The sequence below is a fragment of the Xyrauchen texanus genome, chromosome 7 (genome assembly GCF_025860055.1).
Source record: "Xyrauchen texanus isolate HMW12.3.18 chromosome 7, RBS_HiC_50CHRs, whole genome shotgun sequence".
Taxonomy (NCBI): Eukaryota; Metazoa; Chordata; class Actinopteri; order Cypriniformes; family Catostomidae; genus Xyrauchen; species Xyrauchen texanus.
The window spans coordinates 48,285,150-48,303,623 of record NC_068282.1 but is presented as its reverse complement, the minus strand read 5'-3'; the positions used below and the strand labels follow the sequence as shown (position 1 = coordinate 48,303,623).

Here is an 18,474-nt window from a genome sequence, read left to right as displayed (position 1 = left end):
TCGACAAACCGTTTTTTAGATTTGGGTGCCTTCCAGAGATGCTCTACAGTGGACTGACTTGCTTACGTCAAAATATCTCCTTTAGCATCCACAACTAATAATAATAATAATAACAAGAATTTAATACGATGACTTAAATTATATCTAGCAGTCAGTTAATTTGACCTTTGCAAATTCCTTTACTGATAGGAAGAGGCTAGTTTTATTTAGAAATTTGGCAGTAAATATAAAAAGTAATGAGTGGTTAACACTGACGTTGTCAAGGCAACAGAAGACCTGTTGTCACCGTGATTAAACGATGTAGACTGCGGCACACCAGAAACTATTAAACATTAAATGTATTGTTAGCCTGCAGAATTATAACCAAATTCAAAGCGATGTGAGATTTGTTACACTGTCATATCGGACTGTCCTAAAAAATATGGAAACTTCAGACACAGTATTTCAACAAAATGGCCAAAAAGGTAAGCACAGGCCTAGAGTACAACCAACATCTAACATTTTATAACATATATATTTTTAAATAACATATAACACTTTTCTAGTAGCTATTTTAATAATTTAAGTGCTTTCTTTTTATGGCAACGAGCAATGACATACCAGATAGCAACAGAACTTGAGCCAAACCTGGTTTACATTTGGCACTTAGTTTTATGGACTTTATTACTTATTGATAACTTTCATTCTTACTAGTAACAAGTGTTTTATACTCATCATTTGTAATAATGACTACTTGATTGTTTGATTAAAACTCAGTAAGTTACTCAGAGGACCTTAGGGGACAAAAATGTCTGCGTCAAACAACTACCTTAATATTATATAATAATATTATTTTCCACATTAATGTGGAATATTTTTTAACCAACATCAGTCCTGATGAAAACTGCCAAATAATAATTAATTTCCAGGACTTTAACCCTTTAAATGCCAGTTTCTTTATATAATGCCACTGTTGTTTTGTATGATACAGCAAACAGAAAATAGGGGAAAAGCTTGTATTTGCTCCACAGGCTAAACATGAGTGAAATGGCGCCATCTGGTGGAAAATATTAAACATTTACATTTTGAAGCTAGGGCTCCAGAATGAAAGCACAATATCATAGAATTCATGATTGTATGCTTTAATGGCACTGGGATCAAATATTGCAGTTTTAATGGGTTTCAATGGGGGACATTTGTGTCCCGAAGGTCCTGAGTGTGACTATTTTGTGTGCACTGTGTATTATAGATGTGTTACAGGAACTGAGGTTGAAATATCAAAATTCCCCCAAAAATACACACCTTTGGCAAAATGTATGCCGTTGGCATTAACAGCCAAAATGATCAAAAAAAACAAAAATGAAAAAGACAAAAATGTCCTGAAGGTTGCACAAGGGTTAAATATGTTGCGCCTACTGGAGAAGATGCCAGTCTGAAGCAACTAGTTGAAATCCCATAGAAGTTAATTACGAATAGAATTTACCAACAGCTATATCTACTGTTTTGCAGAAAAAAGCAGCAAAGTGGAACTCGAGTTTCTCTTGAAAGATGACGTTTTTGTGGATTTCTTCAATACATTTTTGAGTCTTCCAGTAAGTTGAACAGTCATATCGACTCCTTATTTAAATACCTTCAGTGTGCAGATTATTCTGCATCTTTTGTGCCGTTTTAGGTGTTTGGGCAAACCCCTCTGTTCCTGCTTTCAGAAAACAAGTGGTTAATGTGTCCAAATCTGCCCCTTGCTCAGGTATTCAAGTATAACTCAGAACCAATAGTACATGTAATGCACATCAACTTGACCATAACCGCTGTTGGACTCATTCGTTGTCAGGTGAACACTGGAGGATTTCTGAAATGGTTGGAGTCACATCGGTTGGTTCTGTTCAAACAAACAGAGCTCTATCATAACTTTATTCTCTGTAAAGAGATCCTCGACTTTGTGTCCTCTAATTCCACAGGTAATGCTATTCAATTCATGAGGGTTTGTTCATAAAATAACTCTGTACTGTATTCCATATCAATGTAAGTGACGTGACTGTATTATGCCATTTTAATATTGTACGTTCTTGCTGATTTTGATGAATTATACTCCTTTTTTTCAATGCTGATTTCAGAGGTGTTGAATTGGACTCCAGCAGATCGATGGCTGTTCACAAGATGTCTCGGCAGCGTGAGAGGAATCCAGAGATTTCATTCGTTTCTCAAAGGAACTGCTGGTGTGCCGCTGATGTCTTTAATTTACTTTACTGTAGATCTACAGGTCTCGAATAATGCTGTCTGTCTAGTGAATCTCACAAAACCTGAAGAAGATATAAGCACGTCTTTCTTCAATGATCCCAATGAATCTCATTAGATTGTCATTACTGATTATTATAAACAGTACAACCATGAGAAATGATTAAGTGAAATTGTGTAATTGTGTTCTGGAGCAGGAGAAGAGCTTGTTCTTTTCTGTGTGAGAGTTTCCATGTTGTTGAATATGAAAATGGAAGATGAATTCCAGACTATGATTCAACTAACTCTTCTGACGCCGATCAGACTGATACACCTGAGCTCCGCTATTCTGTCTCTCTGCCATCTGCATACAGGTGAGACCATGTATAATGGTAAAACACAATCTTATTTGAATAATTACTCTACTTAAGTATTTTTCTTTTCAACAAATCATTAAAAAACTGTTGTTCATCAATCTCAGGAGTTTAATTAAAATATGAGCTAATTATTTTCTATTTAATTTATATACAAGTTTTTCAACCCTGATACCCAAATTTGGAAGTTTAAAATCCTAATTTGTGTGAAATGTGTATTTTCTATATAAAATATATCTTATATATATCTTTATAATGGCAATAAATATTAAATAAATGTCAACATTAACACGAAAATACTTTTTATAATAAATCTAATTAAATATAAAAGAAATGGCTTCAGGAATCAAAAAGTGGCAAATTTAGCCAAAGTGACATTAAATAAACATAAAAATTAAATAGACAAAATTTATACAATTTCAAAATAAATAAAAGTATATAAAAAACACCAGAATGAGTAGCTCATTTACAAATTAAGCCTTAATGAAATTAAATAAATAAAAAATTCAATAGACAAAATTTTAAATCTATAAAAAAATCTAATAAGATAAATAAAATGGCAGAATTAGTAACTGAGTTGTTGAAACAGACAACATTTATATGACATTTAAAAATAAATAAAAGTGAATAAAAAACACCAGAATGAGTAGCTCATTTACACATTTAACCTTAATTAAATTCAATAGACAATATTTAAAACATTAAAAAAATCCAATTATATAAGAAAAACAGCAGAATTAGTAACTGAGATGCAAATTTTGCCTAAATTAAATTTAAAAAAAAATCAAAGTTAAATAGACACAATTTATAACATTAATAAATAAATAAATTGCAAAATGAGTATCTTAGTTGCAAATTTAGCCAAAATTTATCAAATATTTATTTACAATAAATGTTATTTAAATTATAAAAAATATATTATATAATTTTATTTACATACATTTACAATTTATAATATTAATAAATACATAAATGGCAGAATGAGTATCTTCGTTGCAAATTTAGCCTAAATTTATAAACATTTTATTTACAATACATTTGATTTAAATTATAACAATTATTTTATATAATTTTATTTACATAAATTTACAATTTATAACATTAATAAATAAGTCAATGGCAGAATGAGTATCTTAGTTGCAAATTTAGCCTAAATTATATTAAATAAACATAAAAATTAAATAGACTAACTTTATAAGATTTACAAATAAAATTCAGTCATTAAAACTCTTGGAAAGATTTAGCATGTTACTGTGGGTCTGACATATTGATAAGATTAGTTATTTTGGCACTAGGGGAGGAGGAGTGTTCCAGAGAAAAACTCACAGTGCGCTGCAGTGAAACCGGCTTACCTGCAAAACTGAGCTATTTAAATGTTAGATAAAGAGAGAGTACGCAAGATCTTTAACCACTATGCTACACCAACCCTAATGTATTTTATAATTATTTAATTTCAGATGACATCACTAAGCTCCTGTCCAAAGAATGTCCACTTAGTGCCAGAAAGCACAAGTTATCAGAGATGAGGAAGAAGGCTATATGCCAGCTGCAATCCTATTGGCTGCCTCAGTTCTTGCACTGCTGTAAATCCTGGGTGTGGCACATACCGGAATGCCATCCAATTGTAAAGGAATACATGACTTTATCTTCCCCTTGTCCCACTGTTCAATCCCCTTCACTATGTGAACCTAAACAAAGCCAGCCGGATCCTACATGGAGCCCTGCAAAATCGTACTGCAGCAAACGCACCAAACGACGTCTTTGTAGTGTACGCAAGCCAAACAGAAGCTGCGTTCACCATGTGAAGTCAAACAGCATCTGTTTGTGGCTTCCCCCAACCAGCCAACAAGATCAGGAGGGTTTCAAGCATTCAAAAATCGGACATCCTCTCCAAGAACTGCACAGAAACCTCCAGACTGGCCTCCAAGAGCAGGTGGAAATTCAGGAAGGGGATCCTATTGTCCAGCACACATGCATCCAAACACCAGTGTGTCAGTTTCCATGCTGTGTGAACCTTCATACTCCAGCTTCAGACCTACAATTCTACCTGCAGCCCGCCCTGTCTGCCGAGAGTCTCGCCGGGGGTCCTTTCAGGTCTTTTCTGAGAACCCATGACCTGCTTGAGAAGCTCCAGGTGTTGAATCTATGGCAGGACCTTGATCTCTTCCTCCAGCTGGTTCTGAAAGCACAAGGAGAAGATCCAGTCTACGTGCAGAGACAGAGTGTTGGCCAACGGATAAAAGAAATGTACCTCAAAGAGACCATGCAATGCCATGTACCTCTAGATTTAAATACTAGTAACCACTTGCAGACTCTGTTACCCTCTAGTGCTGCTGTCCCATGGATATATGTGGCACAATATGAAATATGCAAGGTAAACATTTGCTAAGATACAGTAGTAGTCTCAAGGATGATTTACACTGTACAGCTCAACATTTTACAGCATGTCACAAATACTGTCTATAAATCTTTTTCCAAACTGGCGTATCCCTTTAAAATGATAAAAATGAGGGGGCCTGGGTAGCTCAGCGAGTATTGACGCTGACTACCACCCCTGGAGTCACGAGTTTGAATCCAGGGTGTACTGAGTGACTCCAGCCAGGTCTCCTAAGCAACCAAATTGGCCCGGTTGCTAGGGAGGGTAGAGTCACATGGGGTAACCTCCTCGTAGTCGCTATTAAGTGGTTCTCGCTCTCAGTAGAGCACATGGTGAGTTGTGCGTGGATGCCGCGGAGAATAGCTTGAAGCCTCCCCGGTAACACACTCAACAAGCAATTTGATAAGATGCACGGATTGACGGACTCAGACGCGGAGTCAACTGAGATTCGTCCTCCGCCTCCCAGATTGAAGTGAGTCGCTACGCCACCACAAGGACTTAGCGCGCATTGGAAATTGGTCATTCCAAATTGTGTAGAAAAGGGGAGGAAAAAAAGGGATAAAAATGACAAATGAATATTCTGCAGTCTACTCAGAATAACAAGCAGAGCTACCACCAAGACTTGTGTACTGCTAGTGCTCCTAAGAGCCATGTGCAGCGATTGTATGCTAGCTAAGTGTGCCTTGGCCTGATTGGCCAAATGACATAACACTAATGAATTAAATCTCTATGTGTGCCTGTGCCAGATTGTCCGGATGACTTGAATGGCTAGTGACCGGACTCATAATGTGTCCCTGAGCCCGGAAAGCATACAGAGCATATTTAACTACTAACTTATAAGCTATGCGTGGATTTATTTTAACTAATGACTTAAGATAACGAAGTGTCCAGTGCCTGATTTGGCTAGGGTTTACTTTGATGAAGACTTGCTTCTATGCGTCATGGCCAAAAGCAGACCTTACCGTGCAAGCTGACAAAAGGAAAATCCCAAACAACCACCTGAGCAAACAGCTAACAGAGAGTATGCAAGTTGATTGGCTACCCAATGACACGCCAAAGGACATATCAGCTTACACCATATGAACCGATTGACATATCACATGTGAGCGAGCTGATTGGCTAACAGATAACAAGTTAAAACAACTTATTAGCTTGCGCTATGTAGAGTTTCACACCTGAATTTACTGGTAGTCCTTCCATATGATTCATGCACTATATTCCAAGTCTTCTGAAGACATCTGAATAATTTTAGTAGCAGAATTTTACATTTAAATAGAATTGTATTGCACACTTTTATGGTACTTTTGGCCCATATAGAGCTTAATAGTATAAATAATCATTCACTTTATTGCACAGAAAAGAGAAGCCTCGGCATTGTGAACTATCCCTTTTAGGTTACATGGTAGTATTTGAGATCTGGTTTAATTAACAGGTACTACGTGAAGCTTATGAGTCATTTTTAGATGCAGAGGACAAAGCTTTTCTGTCTAACCTGGTGAGTGACCTTAACTCATGACCCAAAAATGACTTCCAACAAGCCTAAATGCATGCTTTCTGTTTTATTACCTAGTTTTTGTCTTTCAGACTTCACACAATGAGGAGATTGATGACACTGGTCAGCTGCTATTCACTAGTTTTGAGACAGAAACTGAAGCTCTGATTGTACAGATGGATGCGTTAATGCAGTGTGAAGGATGCAGTAGCCGTGGCAACCCTGCTGCTCTGTCCCAGGAGAACTGGGCTTTGGTGGCCCAACAGGACCTGCGGAGGGGAGGTTCACTGATCTTTAATTTCACCAGAATTGGTAAGTGTGCATAATAAGCTGTCCTGATTCTTAATAACATTGACTAATTTCTCTTGTTTTTATTGGCCAGATGCATTTGAACAGCTGGCAACATGGAAACCGAATGATATTCAAATGCTACCTTCTCAAGGTATTGTTAAACATATCAACAATAAGAGAAGAAACATTTATTATAGTACAACTCTTAAAATATAGGCGCATTAATAATCACCTAAGGCTCAGGAAAAAACTTATCTTGAAATGGTTCTTTGGAGAATAAAAATGTCTTGATGTTTCCATAGTTTCTTTAAGTATTTCCTCTTCATTTTACACTATAACTTTTCATTTTTCTGTTAATTTCTGGGTTTAAATGTGGTCTCAGACTTTTAGACCCCACTGTTAATGGTTTTCTAACCAGGGAACTTAAAGGAATATTCCGGGTTCAATACAAGTTAAGCTCAATCAGAAGCATTTTTTGGCACAATGTTGATTAATACAAAACTACTACTTCAACTACTTCTTCCTTTTCATTAAAAAAAGCGAAAATCATCAGGGCCTGGGTAGCTCAGCGAGGATTGACGCTGACTACCACACCTGGAGTTGTGCGTTCGAATCCAGGGCGTGCTGAGTGACTCCAGCCAGGTCTCCTAAGCAACCAAATTGGCACAGTTGCTAGGGAGGGTAGAGTCACATGGGGTAACCTCCTTGTGGTTGCTATAATGTGATTCTTGCTCTTGGTGGGGTGCGTGGTGAGTTGTGTGTGGATGCTGCGGAGAATGGGTGAAGCCTCCACACATGCTACGTCTCCGCGGTAACACGCTCAACAAGCCACTTGATAAGATGCGCGGATTGACAGTCTCAGATGCAGAGGCAACTGAGATTTGTCCTCCACCATCCGGATTGAGGCAAATCACTATGCCACCACGAGGACTTAGAGTGCATTGGGAATTCCAAATTGGGAAGAAAAGGAGAGAGAGAAAAAAAAAGCTAAAATAGAGGTTTAAGTGAGGCACTTACAATGGGAAGAATGTGGCAATTTTTTTAACGTTAAAATACTCACTTTTTCAAAAGTATAGTCACAAAACATAAAGGATATGTGTGTTAACATTATTGTAGTGTGATAAAACCTTTTCTTTGTAAAGTTATAGCCAAAACCCTAAAACAACTGTAAAAATTACAATTTAAAGAGCTTTACAACTCAAATAATACACACGATTTAACAGAAGAATTATTGTAAGTGATTTATAAAATTATAATCTTCCCATTTCTACCTTTAAACCCTCTAAAAATTGTCCCCAATCACTTTCATTGTAAGTGACTCACTGTAACCTCGAGTTTTGCTTTTTTAAAGAAAAACAGGAACGAGTCGAAATAACTTTTTGTTGTAATCAACATAATTCCACAAATGCTGCCGATTGAGCTTAACTTGTATTGACCCCAGAACATTCCTTTAAAAGCATCTATACCTGTTTTTGAACCTTGTGTTTCAAAAACCGAGTGTTTGAGTCTTAATGCAAAACTACTGAGACTCAAAGTGTGTTCTATTGAGCATATGTTAGAAACTTAAAACATATGCTTCTTATCCAGGTGTGTTTGTAAATAAATCCACTGGTTCTGGGACAATCCAGAAGAAAACTCTGAAGAAGAACATTCGTCCTTTACAAAGACCATCTACAAGACCCAGGTTCACCTATGTTACTTTCATTTCACTTTCAATTCCATGTTACCTATTGTCTATTCCTGGACACAAACACTTAGTAGCTGAGGGTCTCATCAGAAAGACTGGTCTAAAGTTTTATTTGTGGGGGAAACGTACCATAACTTGTTCGGAAGATTGGTCAGGATTAATAATGGTGTAAACCAGGCCTAAATGGTCTGTTTCCTGTGAAATTTCAGGACATTTGAAGACGTCTTCGTCACTCTTCACAGCATTGATTATTTCAAACACTTCTTAGAGGAGCACAGTGCAGACGGAGCTTTGCTGTTTATTCTGGAGGCAGATGAACTGCGCACAATCAACCAACCCAAAAGACAGAACAATAAGATCTGTGACATTGTTGACAAATTCTTTCATCGAGAAGATCCCAGTACTGCTTTCATTCATATATTTCTGCAATATTTCACTATTTTTCTCTCCATTACAAATTCTGACATATACATTCCATGTTTAAAGGAATCTTTCAACACTATTTGTTTCCTTCCAAACCTGTGGATGGTCAATTATTCTGTCAACCCGGTCTCATAGAATCACGTGATTATACTGACATTTTTGCACAATTATTTTTACGTGGGACATATCATGTCAGTTTCCTGGTGAAATGAACACTAGAGGCGCTATAATAAGAAGGACTTTTATTCACTTTCAAACAAATCATGAGTAAAACGGCAGATTATCAGTTCATAAACACTTACTTTTCGCTTTTATTCCTCACACAATGACATCTAAACACGTTTACTGTAGCGCATGACTCATTTTAACATTTGCATTAAATAACCAACTACATTTACAAGCTTGTTCAAGTGTGATCAAATTGCGCGGTAGCTCGACTGATTGAGCGTTGCACTTGTGATGTAAAGGAGCGGGTACGAGTCCTGAAGAGCACACGAGTCCACACGTGAGCCTAAAGTAGCATAGAAGCACCACAAAATCATGTGGTAGTGTTTTTCATCTCACATTTGCTTTTTCGGACACTATCGGTTGGGTTTAGGTTTAGGGTAGGGAGGTCGGTTTTGTTAATTTAAAACCTGATCGAAAATTATCCTTAAAAACCTCCTCTGTTTAGGAAACATTTTACTCACTTTAGCGCCACACAGTGGACATTTCACCTCGGAACTGCCACGTTACTGCACGTTTTGCAAATGTTTTACCGGGGTCACATAATTTTTTACACAAAAATGCACCATAAATGTACCATGAGTATACCTTACGACTTATGCACTATATTCCAAGTCTTCTAGAAAAGTATACTCCAGTACAGAGATGATCAGAAGGAAATGTGCATTCTTTTTGGTTACATTTTCATTTTGGGAGGAAGCAAATGCCATTGCACCATTTGAATATCCATTTTTATAAGACTGACCATTGTTTTGGAACAAATATAAAGGTGTGATTGCTCCCCTTGTAGTGGACTACCTGCAGTGCAATGCTGACATCATTACAGGTGTGCAGCAGATGGATGTGGTTTCATCAGAGGTCATCTTCACCATTCAGCATCTGGTTACCATGTCCCTGGAGGCCACATGGTATTCTTCTGTTCATCTGTTAAACTTTCAGAAGGGTTTAGTATAAATACCAAAGCCAATGAAAGTTCATTTGTTTGTGTGAACTCCAGTTAAAGGCAGTTAAAGTGCTTTTGAACTTTGAGGTAGATCATATTTAGTGTTTTATGCTGTAACGTACTTTATGAATAGTTGCATCTCTATTTGTAAATGTGGATGAATCTCATGAAACCATCATGCCCATTCAGACTGAGGGGGCACGTGCCCTATTCGATTTTTGAGCCAAGAGAATTTTGAATGGATTATTTGAACTTCCATAAACATATCTGTACCTTTGATAGTTAAATTGAAGAAGTATTGCATAAAAAAAAAAGAATGCCTACACGTTGGCTGGCCCTGGCATTCCTTCAACAAAACAAAAAAGGCTGATGCACTTTGGGGCCGATCGGGGCGGACTGGTCATCGGGAGAAAAGGGTGGGCCGGTGGGTCGGCTGCAAAATGGGCCGAATGGGCCACGATAAGCATAAATGAGCCGCCACGTTATGCAGAACGGACCATAAAATGGTGCCGCGATATGCAGAAAAGGACAGCGAACGAAAGAAAGAAAGGACAGGATTTCTCTTCCCAGTCCAGCCCTTCCCAGAGGACAGACAGACATACTACAGGTGAGATTATGACAATATGATCAATTATTTAAGTATAGAAATCAATTTTAGAGGATAGAAGGACTTACTACTTAATCACTAAAATTCTAAAAAAAATAAATAAATAAATAAATAAAAATCAGCCTTTAAAATTAGAAAATATTATTATTTTTTTTTTTTCTAAAATAATTGATTACTGTACTTATATAATTGATCATATTGTAATAATATCACCTCCGTCCTCTGGGAAGTTATAAGAACATTCTGAATGTGAACAGTTATTTTACAGTTTTTTTTCATGTATAACTTGCACGTGAATTGAATGAATGAGTGGAATGAATGATTCTCCTATGTTTAGTGTAGTGAGTGGAGTTTTCAGACGGTCCCTTACATCTGAGAAACCGAATGTCCAACAAATGTCGAACGTCAAACTAATTCTAATTGGTAATTTTCCCGCGCTCACAGATTTTGCTATGAGTGCATAACGTCAGTTGCTGCGCAAGCAATTCCTGTAAAGGATATTAATTACTAAAAATAAAAAAAACGTTAGAACTTTAAAAAAAAAAAAATGTGTTAATTGAACATAATATACAACAGTATACCGATATGTACAGAAATATACCAGAGTGTACAGAACATTAATTCCTTAATAAAAAAAAATAAAAAAAATAAAACGTTAGAACTACCGGAACCTGTCAACGGGCCTGTCATGGTAGAATGTGATGCATACTCCCTTTAAATTATGCTGACTTGAATAAAAAACAAAATTTTTAAGAAACAAACACATTCATATATGATAAATTGTTGTGAAAATAATGTCACAATAAGGCAATCAGGCTTCGTTTTCTTTAAGCCAAAAATATATATTTTTTCTCTTTCATTTCGGAGTAAAATTTGGCTAATTTTTTCAAGGAATTCACTCATGTGTCTTTTAAATAATTCAAACAGGTTCAAACGGTATCAGGACACATTTACTCCTTGTATCACTTCATCGGAATTGAACATGAGAGGAGCCTTACTGAAGGACAAAATAGTAAGATACTTCTAGAAATAAATTTAGTTCACTAACCTTTGATTCTTCTGTGTCTTTCGCGAAGCGGTTTTAATGTTGTTGGCATTGAAATCATTCATTAATACTCTACACTATCATTTAATTTCAGAAGAATAATGTTTGGCAGATTTTCAGCGGCTTCATTCGCAGTGTGAGGAAGTTTCTGGCTGCCGTGGAGGACCGTCAGTTCAGAGCCGAGTTTGAGTTTTATTTGACAAAGAGTTATGAACATTTCTCAGAACGTGAGTGATTGTACATCTGTTAGGAATACTAACATACTACTCTTACATTGTGCATCTCAATTGTTGCTTCTATTTTATTCTTTTTTTTCTTCAGCTTGTGTTGCCAGCGCCAAAGCCCAGCAGACCTTTGATTCCACCAGTGATGGAGAAACATTTAAACCTAAGATACGGAGCATTATCAACAAAAGCATTATAGTGAACTTCTTAGGCAATGATCTATCCTTCTACCTGGAGTGTGAGAGGTTAGGGATTGCCCACCAGAGGGCGATCTATACTAAATAATACAATTGAACGCCAGGAAAGCGACTCTGCACTTTAACCCTTGAGCATCAATAAAACAATTTACTCAGAGGTCTTTAGAGGACAAAAATGCCTACGTCAAAAAAAAACCTGCCATAATAATATTATATATTAATGTTATTTTCCACTTTCAGTTAGTAATTATTTTTAACCAACATCAGTCCTGATCATAACTAAATATTCCAAATATTCATTCATTTTCAAGATTTTAACCCTTTAAATGCCTGTTTGTTTACATAATGCCACTGTTGTTTTTTTATGAAGAAAAAAAACAAAAAAATCAAATATTTTCCAGATACAAAATGCTAAGGGGAATTTTGTTTTTCTGGGATTATCACAGTCTGTGATTAACATTCATTTTTGATGCATTATTATTTTTTGTGCAGTGACAAAAATGTCCATGTCCAAAAACTGCCATAAAAATATTATTTATTAATTTATTTTTTTCCACTTTCATTGACTTTTTAACGAACATCAGTACTGATCATAACTGCCAAATATTCATTAATGTTCAGGATTTTAACCCTTTAAATGCTGGTTTGTTTACATACGGACACACACACACACACACACATTTCTCAATACACACATACAAAACACACTCTGACGTCCATACCAGCACATCCACTACATTTTAGCTCCATCATTTATTCAGTTTATTCAGAAAATAGGAAAAAAGCATGTATTTGCTCCATTGGCTAAACATGAGAAAAATTGTGCCACCTGGTGGAAAATATTAAACATTTAAATTTTTAATGAAAGGAATGAAAGCATAATATCAGTGTATTATAGATGTATTATAGGAACTGAGGTTGAAATATCAAAATTCCCCCAACAATACACACCTTTGGCAAAATTTATGCCATTGGCATTAACACAGCCAAAATCATCGAAAAAACAAAAAAGAAAAGACAAAAATGTCCCTAAGCTCACACAAGGGTTAAATAATTTTTGTATCTACTATTTGTGTTTAGATAGAGGAGACACTATCTATGTTTATGCCAGTATTTTGGGCAGTTTATTGCTTTGCTGACCATACTGTAATAATTTCTATTTAGGTTCAGATATATGGCGGACGCTGGTGTTATAATGGCATCAGCTGGCATGTATGGTGAGACTGATTATGCCATGCTCCACCATAAAGCTGAGTTGATCATCAACATTTTTCTCCAATCAGACACCTCTCATAAACTCAGGGTATGCCAACTAGCATATGAAATTACTTTCCTTTTCAGCTGACGTCATTAAGCTTTTACTTTTTAACCATCTCATTGTCATTTGTCTCAACTCAAACATGCCTTTCTACTGTATGTAATTATAGACTGCACCCTTTTCACAAAACTCTATTACTGTGCTATTACTGCCCATGGAAAGCAGGTGGTAACCAGCATTTTATTTAAAAGAGATTTTGTGTTTATATGAAGTCATTTTCTTACATGTTGGTTTATAACTGTGATATTAACTATTATATCAGATAACTCGACTCTAAATGGCATGTCAAAACAAAATGAATTGCGATTACTTGGTTGACATGCCAGTCAGTCTCTTCTTGTCTAAGTGGGCGATTATTTGCCAGAATGAGCTTCAGACTTTATGGCGGTAATCAAAAGTCTGGCTACACAAGATAACGAAGGAAAGAGGATCTTGAATATAATGGTTTAAATATTTGTTATTATTAAGATTTAAAAAATGTCTCATTATTTGAAGTGAACTCATTCTGACCAATTTGATACTTTGTACTTTGTGTGGTCTTATTAAAACAATAACAGTATGAGTCACTTTGACTGTTCATTATAATCTATTTTGTACTTGTGCGTATTCTGTGTTTATATACTCTATGTTTATATACTCTGTGTGTATGTACTCTGTGTATATACTCTGTGTGTATGTACTCTATGTTTATATACTCTGTGTGTATATACTCTGTGTGTATGTACTCTGTGTGTATGTATTCTGTGTGTATGTACTCTGTGTGTATGTACTCTATGTGTATATACTCTGTGTTTATATACTCTGTGTTTATATAATCTGTGTGTATATACTCTGTGTGTATGTACTCTGTGTTTATGTACTCTGTGTGTATGTACTCTATGTGTATATACTCTGTGTTTATATACTCTATGTTTATATACTCTGTGTGTATATGCTCTGTGTGTATGTACTCTGTGTGTATGTACTCTATGTGTATGTACTCTGTGTTTATATACTCTGTGTTTATGTACTCTGTGTGTATGTACTCTGTGTGTATATGCTCTGTGTGTATGTACTCTATGTGTATATACTCTGTGTGTATATACTCTGTGTTTATGTACTCTGTGTGTATGTACTCTGTGTGTATATGCTCTGTGTGTATGTACTCTATGTGTATATACTCTGTGTGTATATACTCTGTGTTTATGTACTCTGTGTGTATGTACTCTATGTGTATATACTCTGTGTGTATATACTCTGTGTTTATGTACTCTGTGTGTATATGCTCTGTGTGTATGTACTCTATGTGTATATACTCTGTGTTTATATACTCTGTGTTTATGTACTCTGTGTGTATGTACTCTGTGTGTATATGCTCTGTGTGTATGTACTCTATGTGTATATACTCTGTGTGTATATACTCTGTGTTTATGTACTCTGTGTGTATGTACTCTATGTGTATATACTCTGTGTGTATGTACACTGTGTTTATATACTCTGTGTGTATATACTCTGTGTGTATATACTCTGTGTTTATATACTCTGTGTTTATGTACTCTGTGTGTATATGCTCTGTGTGTATGTACTCTGTGTATATACTCTGTGTGTATATACTCTGTGTTTATGTACTCTGTGTTTATATACTTGTATATACTCTGTGTGTATGTACACTGTGTTTATATACTCTGTGTGTATATACTCTGTGTGTATGTACCCTGTGTTTATATACTCTGTGTGTATGTACTCTGTGTGTATATACTCTGTGTGTATGTATTCTATGTGTATATACTCTGTGTGTATGTACTCTATGTTTATATACTCTGTGTGTATATACTCTGTGTGTATGTATTCTGTGTGTATGTACTCTGTGTGTATGTACTCTATGTGTATATACTCTGTGTGTATATACTCTGTGTGTATGTATTCTATGTGTATATACTCTGTGTGTATGTACTCTATGTTTATATACTCTGTGTGTATATACTCTGTGTGTATGTATTCTGTGTGTATGTACTCTGTGTGTATGTACTCTATGTGTATATACTCTGTGTTTATATACTCTGTGTGTATATGCTCTGTGTGTATGTACTCTGTGTGTATGTACTCTATGTGTATATACTCTGTGTTTATATACTCTGTGTGTATATACTCTGTGTTTATATACTCTGTGTTTATATAATCTGTGTGTATATGCTCTGTGTGTATGTACTCTGTGTGTATATAATCTGTGTGTATATCCTCTGTGTGTATATACTCTGTGTGTGTATGTACTCTGTGTGTATATCCTCTGTGTGTATATACTCTATGTGTATATACTCTGTGTTTATATACTCTGTGTGTATGTACTCTGTGTGTATGTACTCTGTGTGTATGTACACTATGTGTATGTACTCTGTTTGTATGTACTCTGTGTGTATGTACCCTATGCGTATATACTCTATGCGTATGTATTCTGTGTGTATGTATTCTGTGTGTATGTACTCTTTGTGTATGTACTCTGTGTTTATATACTCTATGTACTCTGTGTGTATGTATTCTGTGTGTATGTACTCTGTGTGTATGTATTCTGTACTCTGTGTGTATATATTCTGTGTGTATGTACTCTATGTGTATATACTCTGTGTGTATGTACTCTATGTGTATGTACTCTGTGTTTATATACTCTGTGTGTATGTACTCTATGCGTATATACTCTGTGTGTATGTATTCTGTGTGTATGTACTCTGTGTTTATATACTCTGTTTATATACTCTGTGTGTATGTACTCTGTGTGTATGTACTCTATGCGTATATACTCTGTGTGTATGTACTCTATGCGTATATACTCTGTGTATGTATATACTCTGTGTGTATGTATTCTGTGTGTATGTACTCTGTGTTTATATACTCTGTTTATATACTCTGTGTGTATGTACTCTGTGTGTATGTACTCTATGCGTATATACTCTGTGTGTATGTACTCTGTGTGTATGTACTCTATGCGTATATACTCTGTGTGTATGTACTCTGTGTGTATGTACTCTATGCGTATATACTCTGTGTGTATGTACTCTGTGTGTATGTACTCTATGTGTATATACTCTGTGTGTATATACTCTGTGTTTATATACTCTGTTTATATACTCTGTGTGTATGTACTCTGTGTGTATGTACTCTATGTGTATATACTCTTGTGTATATACTCTGTGTGTATGTACTCTGTGTTTATGTACTCTGTGTGTATGTACTCTGTGTTTATGTACTCTGTGTGTATGTACTCTGTGTTTATATACTCTGTGTGTATGTACTCTGTGTTTATATACTCTGTGTGTATGTACTCTGTGTTTATGTACTCTGGTGTGTGTGTGTGTGTGTGTACTCAGATCAACATCAGTGAGTCTCAGAGAGATGTTATTCTGCAGCGTTTTGTCTCTGGGAAGGTGGACCGCACACTCTTCTATTCTGCAATGATGGATGTGTTTCCTGTTCTCGTCTACTGTTGGAAAAAGTGAACACACTCTCTTATCAAATACACATAAACACACTGCAGGTGTCACTAGAATACACATTTACATTTAGTCATTTATCAGATGCTTTTATCCAAAGTGACTTACAAATGAGGAACATAGCTAGCGATCTGTCATATAATCCACAATATCTGTAGTATACTGCCTCAAGTTCTCAGAGTAGCTGGAGTAGCGAGTGCAGAAGACACAGCTGTAGGTGTTACTCAAGTGTGTGTCAGTGGTAAATAATAGCACTATTAGTATTAATATATTATAATATAGGAAGAAATTGGACATAACTAATAGCTAAACAATATCTTACAAATCTTTTTTTAGTTATTTGTTGTAATGTGCAATTTATATATATATATATATATATATATATATATATATATATATATATATATATACAAAATACAAAACAAAAATAATCTATACAAAACTCCTGCTATTAATGTCTGTTATATGAGTTTACTTACATTAGTTATATTACATTAAGATCAGTATTAGTTTTAGTGTTAATTAGTCTTAGTAGTGTTAATAATTAGAAAAATTATTAAGGATATTTCTAATAAAATAAATTGGGGAAAATAACTTACTAATACTATTAGTATTTCTATTAATATTAATATTTGTATTATATTGGTATGAATATTTATATTAGCATTAATATTGGTGTTAGTATTAATATGTTTCAGTATTAGTATGAATGTTATTATTACTATTAATATTGGTGTTATTAATACTATTGGTATTAGTATTACTGTTTCTGTTATTGGTATGAATATTTATATTAGCATAAATATTTGTGTTATTATTAGTATTGATATTAGTGTTAATATTGGTTATAGTTTTAGTATTAGTGTCAGTATTAGTATAAGCATTAATATTGTGTTAGTATTAATATTGGTTATAGTTTAAGTATTAAGTGTCAGAATTATAGAAGCATTAATTCTGGTGTTAGTGTTACATTCAAACTCATCTTGCGTTATAATGTTTGCACTTTAACTTTCACATCCTTTAAACTTAGTCTGGTTTTCCCAAACAGTGGTGAAAAATTATCTCCAGACCAAGATGCACAGATATGACTTCACTTCATTAAAATGTTTGAAATTGTTGAAAAGTTACAGCATCATGAATTTAACAAGGTCGACGTGAAATAGGATTTAAGGCTAAATCTCGGCAGCACTTTGTCATATCAAAACGAAACTTGGTATGCTTCATCAAGACCATAATCTGAGTGTACATGCAGAGTTTGTAGACAGCGCCACCTATGGGTCTAGAAATTTGAAAATGGCTATTTTTGCCCATAACTTTTGAACCGTATGTTCTAAAATCATGAACTAGTCTATGGATTCCTTGGGTCATGAGGATTTCAAGGATACCAATTTTTCCCATATTGGCCATACTGCCTCTCCACCTTTTTGTACTATATTAAACCTTTTTATATCTTTTGAATACATTGTCGGATTTGAAAGAAAATGTGTATGCTTCATTAACAGCATGTCCTGAGGATACTTGAGCAGTTTGGAGACAGTGCCACATAGTGGTCAAAATGCTTATTATATTTTTATCTAACATTTTAGTTTATCATTGTGTCCTTATTCTATGTTT

At 35.2% G+C, this 18,474-nt stretch overlaps 2 protein-coding genes across 2 annotated transcripts; both read left to right on the top strand.

The window, feature by feature from the left end:
* The first annotated feature begins 421 nt into the window (after positions 1-421).
* Positions 422-16,866, top strand: LOC127646130 (regulator of G-protein signaling protein-like). The gene is made up of 17 exons (XM_052129580.1): positions 422-464; positions 1,489-1,571; positions 1,652-1,726; positions 1,811-1,937; positions 2,094-2,195; positions 2,412-2,567; positions 4,025-4,941; positions 6,529-6,748; positions 6,819-6,878; positions 8,315-8,411; positions 8,624-8,963; positions 9,867-9,970; positions 11,540-11,624; positions 11,752-11,884; positions 11,979-12,126; positions 13,249-13,381; positions 16,738-16,866. The coding sequence occupies exons 1-17, from the start codon at positions 422-424 to the stop codon at positions 16,864-16,866; spliced, it is 2,952 nt and encodes a 983-aa protein (XP_051985540.1).
* On the top strand, positions 9,461-13,869 carry LOC127646344 (regulator of G-protein signaling protein-like). The gene is made up of 4 exons (XM_052129902.1): positions 9,461-9,970; positions 11,540-11,624; positions 11,752-11,884; positions 11,979-13,869. Exons 1-4 carry the CDS (start codon positions 9,900-9,902, stop codon positions 12,164-12,166), a joined length of 477 nt encoding a protein of 158 aa, XP_051985862.1. The 5' UTR covers positions 9,461-9,899; the 3' UTR covers positions 12,167-13,869.
* Positions 16,867-18,474: the final 1,608 nt, after the last annotated feature.